At 36.6% G+C, this 17,958-nt stretch overlaps 1 protein-coding gene and 1 non-coding gene across 2 annotated transcripts; one reads left to right on the forward strand and one right to left on the reverse strand.

Moving 5' to 3' along the window:
* Positions 1-1,507: 1,507 nt before the first annotated feature.
* Positions 1,508-16,673, reverse strand: LOC138709236 (beta-1,3-glucan-binding protein-like). The gene is made up of 7 exons (XM_069839868.1): positions 16,616-16,673; positions 11,839-12,031; positions 7,971-8,090; positions 5,110-5,231; positions 4,551-4,746; positions 3,662-3,878; positions 1,508-1,749 (listed from the first exon to the last, which is right to left on the reverse strand). Exons 2-7 carry the CDS (start codon positions 11,862-11,864, stop codon positions 1,558-1,560), a joined length of 873 nt encoding a protein of 290 aa, XP_069695969.1. The 5' UTR covers positions 11,865-12,031; positions 16,616-16,673; the 3' UTR covers positions 1,508-1,557.
* Positions 14,440-14,511, forward strand: TRNAN-AUU (transfer RNA asparagine (anticodon AUU)). Its single transcript has one exon. It is a non-coding gene; the product is annotated as a tRNA-Asn (tRNA).
* Positions 16,674-17,958: the final 1,285 nt, after the last annotated feature.

Below are 17,958 nucleotides of genomic sequence, written 5' to 3' on the forward strand. Positions count from 1 at the left end.
ATTACCTGAATCTATAAGGGCAAAAGTAATAGAACACGTCAACAGTTTATCTGCTATGCCAAAGTCATAACAGTAGAGCAAAGAGTCCCAATACGAAGCATTTGACAGCAGAGTTTAATGTTTCAAAACTGTACGATCTTTATAGTGACTGGTTAATATTGAACATTATCCTAATGAACAGCCTGTGAAGAAATCATTTTATCGACATTTATTTAATACTGAGTTCAATCGAGTTTTTAAGTGCGCTTTGTAATTCTTTCATTTCAATATTATCAATTATTGCTAGAGTATTTAGAGTATGATTAACCTCTATTTCAGCTGTATTTGTCCATAGTTTCTTATAATATCTTAACCATTCGTTTTCTTCTATATTGTTAATTAAAGCGACTACTCTTCCAGACGATTTTAAGTATTTTAAAATCTTAAATATTGTATCTTGCAAACCATGATAATTATGTTCAATATTGCTTATACAATTATCCCAACTATTACGCTTTAATTTCCTTATTTCTCTTTTAGCAAAAGCACTTTCCAGATATAGGTCTATTTTAAAAATAGTAACCCACACCTGTGGAGTAACGGTCAGCGCGTCTGGCCGCGAAACCAGGTGGCCCGGGTTCGATTCCCGGTCGGGACAAGTTATGTGGTTGAGGTTTTTCCGGGGTTTTCCCTCAACCCAATACGAGCAAATGCTAGGTAACTTTCGGTGTTGGACCCCGGATTCACTTCACCGGCATTATCACCTTCATATCATTCGACGCTAAATAACCTTAGATGTTGATACAGCGTCGTAAAATAACCGAATTAAAAAAAATAGTAGGCCTATAGGAAATAGAACACCGTTGTCTAAATCCGTGATTGATTTCTATCATTTCACGTTTAGTAGCCTATTGTTTTTGCACAGGCTCTCTATAGCACTAATTAACCGAGATGGGATTTCACGGTTTTTTCATAATTTTCCATAATATATTACGAACAACTCTATTGAAAGCCTTTCATAGTCTATAAAATTGAAATAACTAGGCAAATTAAACGTCATCGTTTTTAAATTAATTGTCTAATAGTGAAAATACAATCCGAACATAATTTCCCTTTACTGAACCAATGTTGAGCTCCTAACATTAGTGTTTCCACTACTATTTTATACGTATGTCCTGCTATTTTTTTTAGCTCTTTCTCACTTTTTTATATAGCCTATAGAGCACACTTGTGCTATATTCCATTATTCTGGTACAGAACCGTCTTTGAAGATACAATCAAAAGCTCTAGATAATAAATAAATTCATCTAGGCAATATTAGAGATCATTCAAATTTGTTTATATAATATATAATATCTAAATAAGTATTACTAGACCAAGGCGAGTGGAGCCGCGGACGTAATGTGAACTATCGAGATGCGGTATTACGAACGCAGGAGCAGTAGCGCTACGTCTCCGGGCTGCAGGACTCCACTGGTCTTGGTCGAGTAATACTATTAACATTTCAGTGCAATAATAAATCGAAAAATATCAGCAGAGAATGTCTCGTACTTTATTTAGATCAAGTATACAATACATTTAATCTAAAGCGTAAACTCTGATATAATCTACTTTCATGGCAGCTTGTTCGCCATTCCAAGTCGGCAGCCATTCACTGCGGCCTTCCCAGAAGTCCCTCATAGTGTGTCCGGAGAACCAACTCCATGGATGTGGATTCCATTCGTCAGGAAAGAAGTAGCCTCCAACAGCCACGTTGAAGATGAAGGTAAACTTGAAAAAGACATATAAACAGTTATGATATTGATATACTGTATGTAATAATTATAATTAAGCACAGCAAGCAGAAAACAAACCATTATTTGCCTTTATGCGACTCTGGGTACTCACGTTACTATATGGCAGCGGTTCCCAAAGTGTGGGTCGCGAAGGAATTGAATCGCGAGATAATTTACAAAATCAGTCAAGATGTTCCTTATTAACATTTATTTTATATTTAGAAACATAAACAATATTGAACATAAGAATAAAAAAAATCAGTAGTTGGAAAATGGAGAAAGTTACATAGCACAGAACTGCACGCATTGTATTCTTCATCTGAAATAATTAGGAACATTAAATCCAGACGTTTGAGATAGGCAGAGCATGTAGAACGTATGGACGAATCCAGAAATGCACATAGAGTGCTAGTTGGAAGAAAGACCTTTGGGAAGACTAAGACATAGATGAGAGGATAACATTGAAATGGATTTGAGGGAGGTGGGATATGATGATGGAGACTGGATTAATCTTGCACAGGATAGAGACCGATGACGGGCTTATGTGAGGACAGCAATGAACATCCGGGTTCCTTAAAAGCCATTTGTAAGTAAATAAGTAATAAAGTAAAAAATAATTAATGCGATTAATTTGCCTGTTTTTTCCTGAAAGTAGCTTCTTAAATCTGGACTCAGCATTTCATACACACACGGTGATATAATTTTAAAGTTCAATGAAATTTCTCACTTTTATTTTGATGGTGAACATAGACGAGAAAATCATTTTGCATAAATACAAGGTTACAAATATTTAAAAATTTAAGCATTGCTTATTTTTGCAAGCTCGAGGTATTCTTGCATTCTTTTGATCCAAAATTGGTTATGCTCTGCGAAAAAAAATATAATTTAAACATTCCATTTCTAGGTACATATTTAAATGAGATTTTCCTTCTTAGTTTCTGGAATTTCAACCACTTGAAAGCAACAGCCTAAAAACGTATTCATAATTTTTGTGATAGTTGTAATTGTTTTTAGTTTCTTCCGGAATGTACTCCAAAAGTTGTTGATTAAAATTGTGAAAACTTGGTTGCATGTCCGCAACACAGTATTTCCCTATCATATGTAGCGAAATTTTCCATGAGCTCTTTAATACACTGGAATGAATCCAATATATGTTTCTCAAATGCCCTGGCTGTAATAATGTTAATATCTTGGCCTTGCAAACTATTATTCAAAACGCGTTCAGTCCATTTTTATGAAAAGACTGGGCTAAAAGTTTTTTACCAACCGGTCTACGGACTGAGGTTGTTTTCAAGTGATATACACAATAACACAATCTTTTAGACAAGGATTGGTGTTGTTTTGGAAGAAAAGAAGCTTAAAATAGAATAAAGAAATTTAGAAAAGAATGATGCATGTAGAAATGATAAAAATGGCCAAATGGACTGAGTGAGTTTTGCGACTACATTCTTTAATTGAAAAATAGGTTTGCATATATTCCCATTGTCGTCTTTTATATTAAAAGTCAGATATATTAAAAGTTCTGCTATTAAGTGTAAAAACTCTTTTCAACACGTTACCCCAAGAAAGCCATCTTCTGTGTGATAAAGAGTATTTTCATATAGGCCTAACGAACTCATACTTCACAAATTTTGCTGAGAATACGAGTTTGCAACGCCCTTCCTTTGATGGAATTTGCCACTTTGTATTGAACTATTACCTCAGCGCCACCGAAGCGTGGTAATGGTTGCAAGTACTATAAATGATGTTTACTTAATATATCGTGTAATTGTTGCACCATATATTATAATTCAATTTGGTCATACTTTGGGTGATATTCATTGATTTTGAATAAAATATGATGTAGCCCTAGCTGTTCGACTAACGGTGCACCTACGTCAAGCACAGCTTAATGTAAATGCATTCACCTCTTGGTCAAATGGGGCCATGTTGTTCCCATTTTGCCAGATGTTATCACCTCCAGGATTTTTGTCATATTCTCCGAAGTACCAGAATCCATCTGCAGGAGCATCGATCCTCCCATATTCCACATTGTCTAGAGTGAAGCGCATGTACTGGTCGGTCCACTCTACTCCGTATAGACGGAAGTCATCGGCATAGTTGCGGCCTGTTCCCGCGAGACTTCTGAAACGTCCGGGTGCAACAGTTAGTAATTCATTCACTTTAATGCTTTACATAGGTACTATACAAGTAATGGACAAAGTTCTCATAAGTTAACATACATAATTGAAATACTGATTCAGGTTTCGTTATGAAAACCTCAACATATATGTATACATACGTCCCTTACAAAAATCATTGCAACATATCCTCTTTCTGAAAAGCTTTTAATATCTGGATTGTGGTATTGACTAAGACGATACCTGTTTTTGTTTGTTTCTTTTAAGCCAGATGGACATACCGCGTCAGTTACATCACGAAGAACCAAATTAAAACCAGGTCTTCAAATATGACAGCAAGACTACACTGGCAGAGGACAGATAAACATGCACACAACTGTTTTCGGACCCAAAATTGTAGCTTGCATGACGTATCAAAGATTTATTTTAACACGTCGAATGTACTACGTCTTTGCGAATGTTGTATTGTGAAGAATTTATTCGTCTTTACAACCTTAAAGACACGAAAAAGTTAAAAATTTTCGAACGAAACAGTGACAAAAAATAAAAGACAAACATGTTTCCTATATTCCTTTCTAGAAACGAAAGATTTAAATATACACTAGCATTTCATACGAATCCAAACATTACTAATTATAATTCTAATATTTTTCCATAAAAGAGAAGAAGTACTCACTGCTCCCAATGTGTCTTCCAGTACCAGTTATGCAAATAGTCGGGTCCCCAGTGCATCGTCGAAGACATCCTGTCAATTCCTTGATTCACGCCACCTTGATCGAAATAGTTTTCATTTCCCCTAGTTTCGATAATGTCAACCTCCCCAGATCGAGGCCATTCACCATAAACGCTGGCCTTTGGCAGCATCCAGATGGCTGGAGATAATAAGTGAGATGTAATTGGGAAATAGTGTTAAGGTTACTTATTTTGGTTTTTATTATTTATTTAGAATTACGACAGTTTATAATTTACCGAGTATTGAATGCTTATTTTACTCAAGAAAATGCACCATGATGACTACACGGTCAGGGAGTTCTACTACCAGTAAATTTCCAGTTCAAAATCTTCACACGAGTGAAGACATAACGAGTCAAATAGCTCAATTATTGAGGGAATTAACAGTAGTAATAATAATGATGATGATGATGATGATGATAATAATAATAATAATAATAATAATAATAATAATAATAATAACAACAACAAAAGTAAAAATGGAAAGAAAAATCTGAACTTACCTGGCCACAACCAATGTCCTATAGGCATCTGAGCCCTTATTTCAGCTCGTCCATATTTGAATCCGAAAGTGCTGATCATTCTGGCGGACAGGACAGGTTGTACAATATCTGCCCCGGAGGATCTGATTCAAACAAAATGTTAACTTTGAATAAAATATAGAACAATAAAAATATTCCGATTAATATTTCTAATCAATTGTTCTTAATTATTTGTAAATTAAGTGTATTGTGTAAAAAGACCGGACACTTGAAACATTTTCTAATGGAAATTTTTTGCCTTGAGTTAGAATTAACGTATCCAAAGGATTTTAATTTGAGTCCTGGCAGAGGAGTAGGGGAACTGTGTATATCTCCATTTTTAGAGTGTCTTCTGTGTTATCTTAAGCATATGAGGAAAGAATGGACAATATTAGTTTTGAATCTGGCTAAGCACATCTTCAATACAATTTTTGGCATTTTCAGCCATGAGATATGAAGCTGCATGAATCAGTGGGATTAATGTTTCGGGCTTGTCGAGTTTTCTTACGCTCCTGGGGACGGTGATAATGAATGAACATGGAGGAATGAATTGAGTAGAAACCGATGTACTTGGCGAAAACATCTGGATAAGAATATTCAGCAACAAAATTTCTCAATGGCTTGTAATGCAGAATAAAAGTGTTCTATGGAAAATATTAGTTTGAATTCTTATTTAAGCGAAAAAATACTACAGTGCCTTTCACGTACGAGTTGGCTGATCGACCGGTCGAGGCGCCACGGCAGAGTGGTGATTTGTCTTACAGCTCGGCGACCTTACTGTAGCTTATGTTTTTCGTTCCTCAGTCTCAGCGAAGCTTGTGTCAAGTTCAGAAGTGACTAATTGAGTGTTTACATGTTACAAGTGTTTTGGATGTTGCATTTTAATAATGCCACGAGACAAGTACACATTACAACAACGGATTTTTTATGTATGATTCGTATTTTTTTACATCATCTTGCAGGCAATTTAGACTGCGATCTTTAGCAGAATTCCCAAGTGTGCGTCCTCCAAGCAGAGAAGCCGTACGAAAACTTGTAAATAAATTTAGAGAAACGGGTTCGATTCTCGATAAGAAGCTAATGGTAAAGCAGCATGTGCTTATTGAGGAGAAAGTTGGAGAAGTTGGAGAACAATTAGAACATCCCCCTCAAAAATCTCTGCGACGACTTGCACAGGAAACTACAATTTCAATTACCTCAGCATGACGAGCTACCAAACTTTTAAAATTGAAACCATACAAGATCACTGTTGTCCACGAATTACTCTAAGTGATAACGAGAGTCGGGTACATATTTTCTGAAACTTGATTTTGAGGGATGTTAATGATGGGGAAATCGATCCAAATTTAATAATATTCCTGACGAAGCATGGTTCCATTTACACAGCCATGTTTCGATGCAGAATAATCGATATTGGAGCTCGGAAAAAGCCGATGTAGTGCATCAAATGCTATTACATGGCGAGAAAGTCGGTGTGTGGTGCATGGTAACGTTTTACGGATAATAAGGGCAATATTTTTCTTTTCAAACACTGTAAATGCAAAACATTATAGGAATGGCATTCTTCGAAAGACTGACCGATATTGAGGAATTTGTTTAAGATAGGGTTATGGCCCGCACGGTCCCCGGATCTGACATGTGATTTTTATTTATGTGGAATGTGAAAAATAAGGTAGGCGTATATGTAGGTCAAACCCCCACACATTAGAAGAAGTGAAAGACAGTCAGGAGAGAAATTAACTCCATTTCGGAAGCTGAACTAATGTCTTTGAAAGAAAATTTCCTTAAAAGTTACCAGAGGTGTGTGAATGCAGGAGGAGAATATTTCCAACATCTCCTGTGATGAGGTACGCGCTTATTTGCATTGTAATTGTAACTGTAAATTGTGAGATTAATTACAAAGTTAGGGTTTCAGTTACGTAGATTTTCAATGTAATTATAACTGTAAATTGTGAGATCCATTACAAAGTTAGTGGTTTTAGTTGCTTAGATTTTCATTGTAATTGTAACAGTAAATTGTGAGATTCATTACACAGTTAGAGGTTTCAGTTGCGTAGATATTTTATGCGACTGCTCGGGAGTAAGAACTCAGGCTGCCACAGCTAGTTACGCCGAGTGACTGGCCAATTTGTACGTGAAAATCACTGCATTTTAAATGATCAGCATAGTATCAAAGTTAGACAGCTCCATTTTTTGCGATTTCGAGATATTGATTGTTTCTCATAGAAGTTTGTATGCTGAATGCGATTCTGGAACTGTTTAGGTTAAAAAAAGGACAGAAGAGAGTGAAAATAGCACGTAATTGTGCACTTTGGGATCAAAATGTAGACAACTCCACTGTGGCTTGGTTTCAAATTAGGACAATTCCTTCAGTAGCCAAAGAGAAGCCCACATTTGTACCACCTTTTCCCACCACGCATCGCGAATCCATCATGGCTGATTGTTTATATAATCGCTTTATGGTTGAATAAGCACTGTTTTACGAAAATTTGCTTTCAAACCGAGTTAGAAGAGACTTAGATTCAAAAGTGGGCACTTTCACTTTAAATATGGCTTCATTTGGTTTCAAAAACAGACAACTCCGTGTCTTAGTTTCAGAGATGGACAACTCTACGTTTTAAACTTAAATTTCGACCTGAATATTAATTTTAATCACATTTTGAGTCTGAAAAATACTTCTATGACCCATGAGAATGTTTTTAAAAAATGTACGTATAACGGTGACACTGATGTCTAAGGATCTAGTTTTTCGCCTCTCCTATAAAAGAAGCAAAAGTGGAGTTGTCCAACTTTGATACCAAGTTCCTCAAATAAAGGCATGTAATAGTTTCAATTTTACTTACGATACGCAAGGTTCCTTATTACAGTCCGGATATGAGAGACTACCGTTGTAGAGGAAACTCTCTCCATACTCATCTGCAGTTAAAGTGGGTCTCACATACAGGATTCCATCTCTCACGTAACTGGAACAAGCGTTTATTTACAATTATTTATATATACAGTAGTATCGCAACATATAGGCTATAACTTACTTTATATTACTGCATTATTACTAGGCTATATATTACTTATGTGGAAAATTTTTGAATTTCTGATGAAGCTATTGTAAAGCAAGTAAAGTTAGTATGAAGAAAAATGAATATATCATTATCATGGCTGGTAATCACAGAATTAAAAAAAAAAGCTTAGAGACTTTTGTTCTCGAGTGGTTACCATGTAGTAAATAGATACAAGATTTGCGAGTACACTTTCTTCGGAAAGGAAGTAGGGTTGCGAGGCCCATGCTGTACTTCACTGTCATGCAAAAAGTCCCGGCCCCTAAAGAGAAGGTAAAGGTAAAGGTATCCCCGTAACATGCCATGAAGGCACTTGGGGGGCATGGAGGTAGAGCCCCATGCTTTCCATGACCTTGGCACTAGAATGAGGTGGTGTGGTCAGCACCACGCTCTGACCGCCTTTTACCCACGGGAAAGACCCGGTACTCAATTTTATAGAAGGCTGAGTGAACCTTGGGGCCGTTCTGAAAGTTTGGCAACGAGAAAAAGCCCTGTCACCACCTGGGATCGAACCCCGGACCTTCCAGTCCGTAGCCAGCTGCTCTACCAACTGAGCTACCCGGCCACCAAAGAGAAGTCCAAAGTAAAAATATAACAACCGTTTCTCACTGCCTAAATTGAACCTTCTAAGTCCAACCGATATATGAGTATACGCTATTATTGCTGATAAGTGATAATTTAACAAATCCACCTTGGAGATACTCTCATCTCAGAACTGGATTTCTCTACGTCCTTAGGCTAACAGGGTCCAGAAAGTCCTTAATTTATGCTACCAACTAATTAATCTAAGAGAAGTAAAATGTAAGCTATGAGACTTTTACATGAAAAACCATTAGTTGTATTTTGAGTGTAGAAGCTTTATGATCAGACTATGATATAGTTTGAATAAACTTTTATTTATTAAGCTTTCTCCAAGTAGAGGCTGCCTACAAGACAAAGCTTATCATAAAATTGTATTTTTTTAAATAAATAAATGAAGGTAAATAATTATAATGTAAAAAAAGAAAACAATGCAGAAGGAAAAGAAAAAGAAATTACACAATTATAAATAATTAAAAAACGATTAAACAAATCATCATTAATTCCAGAAGAAACATCAAATCTTCTTAGTATCTATTTGTTATCAGGTGATTGCAGTCATCTATTCAGCGTTGGTTGCAGGACCCGACTTAAGTGAGCAGGTCGCCATAAGTCTATTTAAGAGTAGAAATGATTTCAAATATTCATTATATGAGGTCTCGCCATCCTCATTGAATATTAACAAGACTACTATGAAGTAGTCAATGTGTATTATCACCATTAAATCGAGAAAAATTCGTTCCGGCACCGGGAATCGAAACCGGGAACTCTCAGCTCTGCCGGGCTGTCCCGGCATAGCTCACTTGGAAAGAGCCCTCAGCGCGCAGAGCTGAGAGGTCCCGGGTTCGATTCCCGGTGCCGGAACGAATTTTTCTCGATTTAATGGTGATAGAGATGATTTTTTAGAATTTTTATACATCTGTTCACTGCAAACAGAGATACCTTCAGTAACAAGAGTTTGTCCTATACCAAACTGCTTGCAAAAATGCACGAATCTTTTTGTGATGGTTCCTCTAGCCCCAAACACTAATCCAATAAATTTGATCGAAATTAAATTATATTTTTCCTTATAGTATGGTATAGTGGAGTTGTATATTGTATATCGCATTTTTTCTGATGTACCTCAGAAGGTTGATTTTTGTATGTTTCCATCCTTACAGTTGGATGGTAAGAATGACTGTCGATATACATTCGCTCTTTTGTAGTGGTACAGGTTTTCAATCTTATGAGCATTTATTTTCATTCATAGTTTCCTATTCAAGGGCAAGTCTTTCACTGCAAACCCAACATTCTCCAATATTTCCTATTTTCCGCTTTTCTCTTAGTCTCCACATACGATCCATATAATTTACTGTGGTCTAAATTATATTCTGATATCTTCTTCTGCCCCGAATTTTCCTCCCGTTCATTATTTCTTTCAGTAGGCAGATTCTTCTTAGCCAGTGATTCAGCCGATTTATTATATTATATGAGCAAGCTTCTGATATTTCACTGCCTTCCCTACTTGACTAATTCCTCAAATTTCTATTAATAGCGATAGCTGTATCATTAATATAAAATCTTCTGTTTCAAAAGTTTACTTTTGACATTTTACTATAGTTAGTTTTCTGTTATAACCAGACTTCGGTCCTGGGCACAGAACGCATGAAGTTTAGAACGCACGGACATAGTGTTGTGTTCGTCGAGTGGAGTGGGTGATGGAGCGCGCCGTTACTTCGTGTCTCAACTGTAAACAGTCCGTCATTTTACGGCACAAAATATATTTCACCCTATACAAATACAGTATGTACAGTACAATCCTAGTGTAGGCAATAAATGTCTACCATTAAAGTATTAACGTGAGTTGTAACCTTCAATCAGCCTGTTACACGTACCGTAGCCAAGCAGCAATAGGCATACACACAACGGTAATGCACATTACGGACCCACCTGTGCTGTTGCAAACGGGTGATTGCACACGGGTCATGACGTCATTTATACTCCGTGTATTCCAAACCTCATACTGGTTACTCTGTGTGCCTAGGCCGAAGCCTGGTTATAACTGCCTCATCTCAATCCCCCGAAGTCCTATATCTACGCTTGTAAAGTTTATTTTATTATTATTATTATTATTATTATTATTATTATTATTATTATTATTATTATTATTATTATTATTATTATTACTACTACTACTACTACTACTACTACTACTACTACTACTACTACTACTACTACTTAATACGTTTCAAAGAGAGTATTATTTCAACCGGCATTCAATATACAATGGTGTTCAGCTTTGTGAATAAAAAATGTTTGTATTCAAATATTTACGAGTAGGCCTATTTAGAACTGCCTACATATATTTTCAGATAAACCTGTGTAAATAATACGAAATATATTTCAAATTCAATATTTTCTTAGTGCATATGTATTTTCCAGGAGAGTTTTTCGCCATTTCGTGGTATGTTTCCTGAGCATATTTTTCATATAATTCTAAATTGACTATGTTATACCTCCTTCCAGTTACTCCAATACATAATTTTATGGCTTTTTTACTTTCTATCTCCCACTAAACTGCACTTAAATCAGCACATATTTAGTTATTATTATTATTATTATTATTATTATTATTATTATTATTATTATTATTATTATTATTATTATTACATATTTTGTTCGTATAATATTAGTAATTATCGATGTCACTATCAAGGTTATTTGACTTGTTCCATGGAAGGTTATGAATTATATAAAATGTAATAACTTACAACGTCTCTTAATGAAACACTTCGTGAAAATGTGTGGTATGTAGATATGTCGAACTTCCAGCGAACCCTTCACACTTCAATAACACTATAACATCGACTTCATCTACCTTCGACTCATCTGGATTTGGATCCGCGTCGAGACTTAGATAGCGTGGATGTATAGAAGTATAATTTGTGCGAAATATATTGACTGGTCAGCTCGTAGTATGGAAATATTATTAATAAAGCAAAGGAAAGCCTCGAGTTTCGAAGGTTTCTGTGACGTCTTTTATTATCACGGCCCTGCAGATAGCTACTGTATATCCCTCAAAACAGGTTTCACTCACCTGTTCCTTCTGTCGTTTCTATACATTTGGAACTCGGCGTTTCCACCTGACCACGATGAAACGAGATGATCCCATTTGCTCAGATCCAAAGTGTCAAACTCGTCCTGCCAGATGATGTGTTAGCTTGTGACGACGTGACACAAGAAAGCAACGAGCGCGCACGCCGTTGCTCCGAGAGAAAGCAAGTTCATGTCTGAAACAGGGAAAAATTAATGTGTGACGTACTCTGCCGGTGATAATAAATAATGAAGCCTTAGCGGCAGTGCGATTTCATCCATTATTAGATCATATTTGAAGTGCAGAAATAAAGGAATATTGAGAGGAAAAGTGTTTAATTCACTTGTACGTAACTCCCAAGCCAAATAATAGCTGTGACATATTATGCAATAATTAAGACGTGACTTTTATTATCAGGATCGCGGCCGCGTAGGGACTTAAATTCTTCCGCATTGAGAGAATTTTTGCCACGAAGCTGAAATGCTCTATTAAAAACACGGTTATGTCTTATGAAAATGGAATTTGAATTAGGCCAGCGTTTCTCAAACTTTTTTGAATTGGAGACCACTTTTTTAAGTCAGAACAGTTCCTCGGACCACCTTACTCTTGTTCTCTTCGAAACCCAATTTATCATTTATGTAGCATATTTTAATACTAGTATAGGCCTATTTTTATTTTAATGTAGAAATAATTTAAATTAATTAGGTTAATTCAGTTAATTTCATATTAATATCAACTAATTAAGTTAATGTTAATAAAAGAAAATTTCTTATATCGTTATCTGGAAAAACAGAAATAAAAAATTAATGCAGAAACATGCCCAATTTTCAACAAGTAAAGATGCAATTTTGCATGTTCTATTATTGGTGTACGACGTACAGTGCGTGACCATTTCAATGTGCAGACTGGGTGTCGGCAAAACTATTAAGAAAGTCATAAATACATGAAAAGGTTCGATACTTTGATCGGGTGGATTACAGACACGGCGCCAGATGTGCGCGGAAAATATGGCGAGAAACACCACGTTCATAGTGCTTTAAATCCCTCTTTTGTTACTGAGAGTACAGTAGGAAGTCGATAGACGGATAGGGTAAATAAATTTCATAAAATGTCAGTACTGGGAGAAAAAGTGAAAGGCGATTGCCATGTGTCATTTACAAACTCTGAAATTTTCGGCTATAGTGTGATACGCAATTCGTTTGAATTTTATTTTTTCTTCTGTCTTTTTTGAAGGACCACAGGTGGTCCGCGGAACATAGTTTGAGAAACGCTGAATTAGGCATATGTTAAACATTTTAAATACCCTCATCAAACTTCGATATTTCAGTAACTTCTCAGAGTTCGTCTAAGAAGGATCCCATTAGGTTGGCTAGTAGATAATTTGTTTGTTAATTTAGTTTTGAAATTTGCTGCCAAGTTGAAAAAGTTAAAATAGGCAATTTAAAGACATAATATCTATTTTTTTTACTTGGTTATTTAACGACGCTGTATCAACTATGAGGTTATTTAGCGTCGATGGGATTGGTAATAGCAAGATGGTATTTGGCGAGATGAGGCCGAGGATTCGCCATAGATTACCTGACATTTGCCTTACGGTTGGGGAAAACCTCGGAAAAACCCAACTAGGTAATCAGCCCAAGCGGGAATCGAACCCTCGCCCAAACGCAATTGCGGATCGGCAGGCAAGCGCCCTAGCCGACAGAGCTACGCCGCGCCGGTGACTCACAACATCTTGGCGAAAAGTATTTTGAAGCAATAAAGATGCCGTGAAAGATCTGCTTTTATCCAAAAAAAAGAAAAGTTTTTCGTCGGTACTAAACATATTATTTTATTAATTCCAAGTAGTGTAATCACTTACGATGATAAAATTCATTATAATAAGCTATGGAAATGGTACGCCATTGATTCCCTTATCTATGACAAATGCGTTTATGTTGGAAATTTGAATAGAGGATGCTAAAAGAATCTAATTAAAAAGAATCAACTATAATTACAATTAATAAACGCATTGAGACCATCATGTCGCAACAATACTGTGATTTGAAATTCGTCGTTTCTGAAGAAGTTCAGTTCTGAAGGTCCCGGGTTCGATACCCGGCTCCGGAACAATTTTTCTCTCGAAATTATTCAAATCAACTTTACAGGGAGTTATACCTGAAATCTTGATTTGCATAATACACGTCACTGTTCGTTAACAGAAAACCACAATTTAAGTCACAAGGAGTTAGTGTGCACTCGAAGTTGGTTGCTTGACGGTTGTCAGCCCACTTTGAGGTCTGTGGATATAGAGGGAAAAATTGGATCGGTGTCGGTTAGAGTTCCCGGGTAGCTCAGTGGTAGAGCGTTGGTACGTTAAACCAAAGGGCCCGGGTTCGATACCCGGCTCCGGAACAATTTTTCTCTCGAAATTATTCAAATCAACTTTACAGGGAGTTATACCTGAAATCTTGATTTGCATAATACACGTCACTGTTCGTTAACAGAAAACCACAATTTAGGTCACACAGAGTTAGTGTGCACTCGAAGTTGGTTGCTTGACGGTTGTCAGCCCACTTTGAGGTCTGTGGATATAGAGGGAAAAATTGGATCGGTGTCGGTTAGAGTTCCCGGGTAGCTCAGTGGTAGAGCGTTGGTACATTAAACCAAAGGTCCCGGGTTCGATACCCGGCTCCGGAACAATTTTTCTCTCGAAATTATTCAAATCAACTTTACAGGGAGTTATACCTGAAATCTTGATTTGCAAGTTCAGTAAGGTTCAGTTAAATTTGCACCGATATGTTAAACTACGTGTTGGGAAATGAACAATTTGAAGAACTCCAATTTCTTATTGAAGTTCTAGTGAACATTTCGAACTTCTAGTGCTGAATACGAATGTGGATTTAGTCCTTCGGAATATGTATTATATGTCTTTCTCGTGTTAAATTTTACCGTACCTAGTTAACATGTTTCAGCCTGTTATGGGCCTTCTTCAGAACTGGTTGGTGCTGGTCTTGGCGTCTTTTGTTTGTGTTTCCTGTGGGGGTGTGTTTGTAGTGTAATGTAATATGGAGTCAAAGAGTGTCTGTATTCTGAAATTGAGTTGTGTGTTGAGAATTTCATTTGGATGTGTTTATGTGTGTCTATATATTTCGTATTGTTCTAGTGTGTTTAGTTTGTGGCTTTTTGGTTGAATATATAGAATTTCCATGTCTGTGTTTATGTCTCTGTAGGTGTGGTTAGCATTTGTGATATGTTCTGCATATGTGGAAGTATTTTGTAGTTTTGTTATAACTGTGATGAATTCTTTGTAACGTGTTTGAAATGATCTGCCTGTCTGTCCTATGTAGAAGTTGTTGCAGTGTTGCATTTGAGTTTGTATACGCTTGTGTGGTTGAATTTGTTTGTTTGTGTTGTTTGTGTGTTGAGATGCTTTTGTAGAGTATTATTTATTCTGTATGCGATGTTGCAATTGGATTGCTGGATTTAGTGTGACAAATTCGATAAGATATAAATTTAAAAGCAGACTACAAGTTAAATATTTGAATGATCTAATTAGAATTATACCTTATCTTTCATCTTGACAGTTTTACAGTCAAAATATTTTTCAAGAGAATAGGCGAGGTAAAGTTATCAACAAGTGAAACAAATTTATTGTATCTTGTATTAAATTGTATTGCACTATTTAATTAAGAAACAAAATTCAGTTTAGGCCTATGCGGTATTTCAATTTTGAGTGGAATTATTATTCGTGTTATATCACGGGAGAAATTTACGACTTGATACGCAGTGACCAAACGTTTTCTCCTCAGAGCAATTGTAGATCCACACAACTGCTACATTTTAAAAGTAGAGTTTTAAATGTTTCTAGACTATTTTATTGCATTTATCTTATAATTTATTTTTAGATCAAGCAATTGATCATGTGTGAATTCTCTACTGTGTCTCAGAAAATAATATTACATTACGATATTGGCTGACAAGTTCGGAAACTTTCTACTGGTGCTCTGACAGTCAGAGATGATGGAAAATTGATGGAACAGTGGAAAGGAAGTCGGATGTACCTCAAGAAAGCCTGCACCAACACTAACTTTGGTGCATTATAAATTTTATTTAGGCTGATTGAAATTTTTTAAACCCGTGTATCCATCATTTCGTGAATTTACCCTTCCTATGGTTAATTGGTGTAATTTTTACGATCAACAAGTTCACATGATGAAAGTTGTTCCCAGGGTCATCCTTTTTTCCTCATCAGTAAACTGTTCGTTCCAATAATACATCCATTTCATCTTACCTTTCCTTTTCGTCCGCATCTGTGGAGTAACGTTTAGCGCTTCTGGCCGCGAAACCAGGTGGCCCGGGTTCGATTCCCGGTTGGGGCAAGTTACCTTGTTGAGCTTCTTTCCTGGGATTTCCCTCAACCCAATATGCGCAAATGCTGGGTAACTTTCGGTGCTGGATCCCGGACTCATTTCACCGGCATTATCACCTTCATTTCATTCAGACGCTAAATAACCTAAGATGTTGATAAAGCATCGTAAAATAACCTACTAAAATAAAAAAAAAAACTTATCTTTTCCCTCGTTTCGTACCGTTTTATTTCTTCAATAAAGAAAATGTACGGGCCATGATGGTGATAAATGAACCCCCTTTTTCTCTCACTAGAACTCAAGATCTCACAGACTGGTGAATGCGTTTGAGACAACTAGGATGAGAATCTATTCCTCAGTAGAGTTCGGTCCTTATAGCTTTTGGCTGCTAATGAACATCGTAAAATATGTCCAAACTCTGTGCTAATATTTACCTTCTAGAGTAGAGAATCCTTCACGATCTTTGTGATGGCACCGAATTCCCGACTTCAGAGTAATGCTGAGAACAGGAAACTGTTCTTATATACCGTACACGAGTTAACACGTTATCTATTTTTAAAATGTACCATATTGGTGCACTGTATTTGTATTTCATTCATTATTTGTTTTCTCTCGGTATGCATCATATCTAACAGGTCACACGATGTGAACGTGAATTTATGGTAGGCCTACATAATAGCAGATGTTCAATGTACGTGTAGGCAGAAGCGCATTCAGGAGAGCGTTTGAAAATAGAGTGGGCTAATAAAATATTAGTTCAGCCTGCGTTGTTTCGAGATATACCGCAGTACAAGTGTTATCGAAAACCTTCCTTTAAAATCAGAGCCTCAAAAATGTTATTGTACAAGGCTGTAATAACTGAGCTAGTGTAGTGTATCAAATTTTACTTAATCCTAATTCTGGCAATAGTATTGTTAGTAAAAACACACCAAAAACTAATATAACTTACTGCCGATCACAGCATGTGGTATAAATTCGAAATTAAATAGGCCTATGCGTACGAGATGCAGCTATACAGGGTGTTTCCGAGGTGGTATTACAAACTTTCAGAGATGGTGGCGAAGAGCACATGTATCAATTTGAGATAAGGAACCCTAGTTCGGAAATAGCCGAATCGAAAGTTACAAGCAAAAATAGTTGTGTGGAAATGAAATAATTTTATTCCTCTGTACACCTTATTTATGTGTATTTATCTGTAAATCTTACACTTACTGTTTTCATCTGACGTTGTTTACTTTGTCTACTTACAGTATTCCATTCAGTGCGCTGTCTGAGGGATGGGGACAGGAAACTGCACTAAAGCAATGCAGATAGCGTAATGTGTAACGGACATGGTCGGTCGTGATATGCACGTCTGTGTACAAGTTGTAGTGTCCAGTCGATCAGTCCTAGTGAAATGGAGGGGTACACAAGCGCGGAATAAGCAGACCTGATTTTCGAATACGTATGAGCCAATGGGAACAGTAGACAAGCTCACAAACTGTATCGGGACAAGTACCCACGTAGGAGACATGCGGCCCATACCATTTTTCCACGACTGTTCCAAAGGTTAAGGGAAAGAGGGCACGTGGTGCCAAATTACAATTCCATTTCCACACAATTATTTTTGCTTGTAAATTTCGACTCGGTCATTTCCGGAACATGGTTCCTTATCTCAAATTGACACATGTGCTCTTCGCCACCAACCCTGTAACACCACCTCGGAAACACCCTGTATATTCTTCAGTTACAGTAAACATTCATTACTTTGGATAATAAAATTATTCTCGTCCGCCCA

Source organism: Periplaneta americana, chromosome 1 (assembly GCF_040183065.1).
Source record: "Periplaneta americana isolate PAMFEO1 chromosome 1, P.americana_PAMFEO1_priV1, whole genome shotgun sequence".
NCBI classification, from domain to species: Eukaryota; Metazoa; Arthropoda; class Insecta; order Blattodea; family Blattidae; genus Periplaneta; species Periplaneta americana.

Excerpts from the sequence above, each read along its gene's own strand:
- LOC138709236 (XM_069839868.1), bottom strand. The coding sequence starts at position 11,864 with ATGTATAGAAACGACAGAAGGAACAG. Across the intron at positions 8,091-11,838 it reads AGAAACGACAGAAGGAACAG|TTACGTGAGAGATGGAATCC; the intron begins GTGAGTGAAACC and ends CGCTTGTTCCAG. Across the intron at positions 3,879-4,550 it reads TGGAAGACACATTGGGAGCA|AAGTCTCGCGGGAACAGGCC; the intron begins GTGAGTACTTCT and ends CGGACGTTTCAG.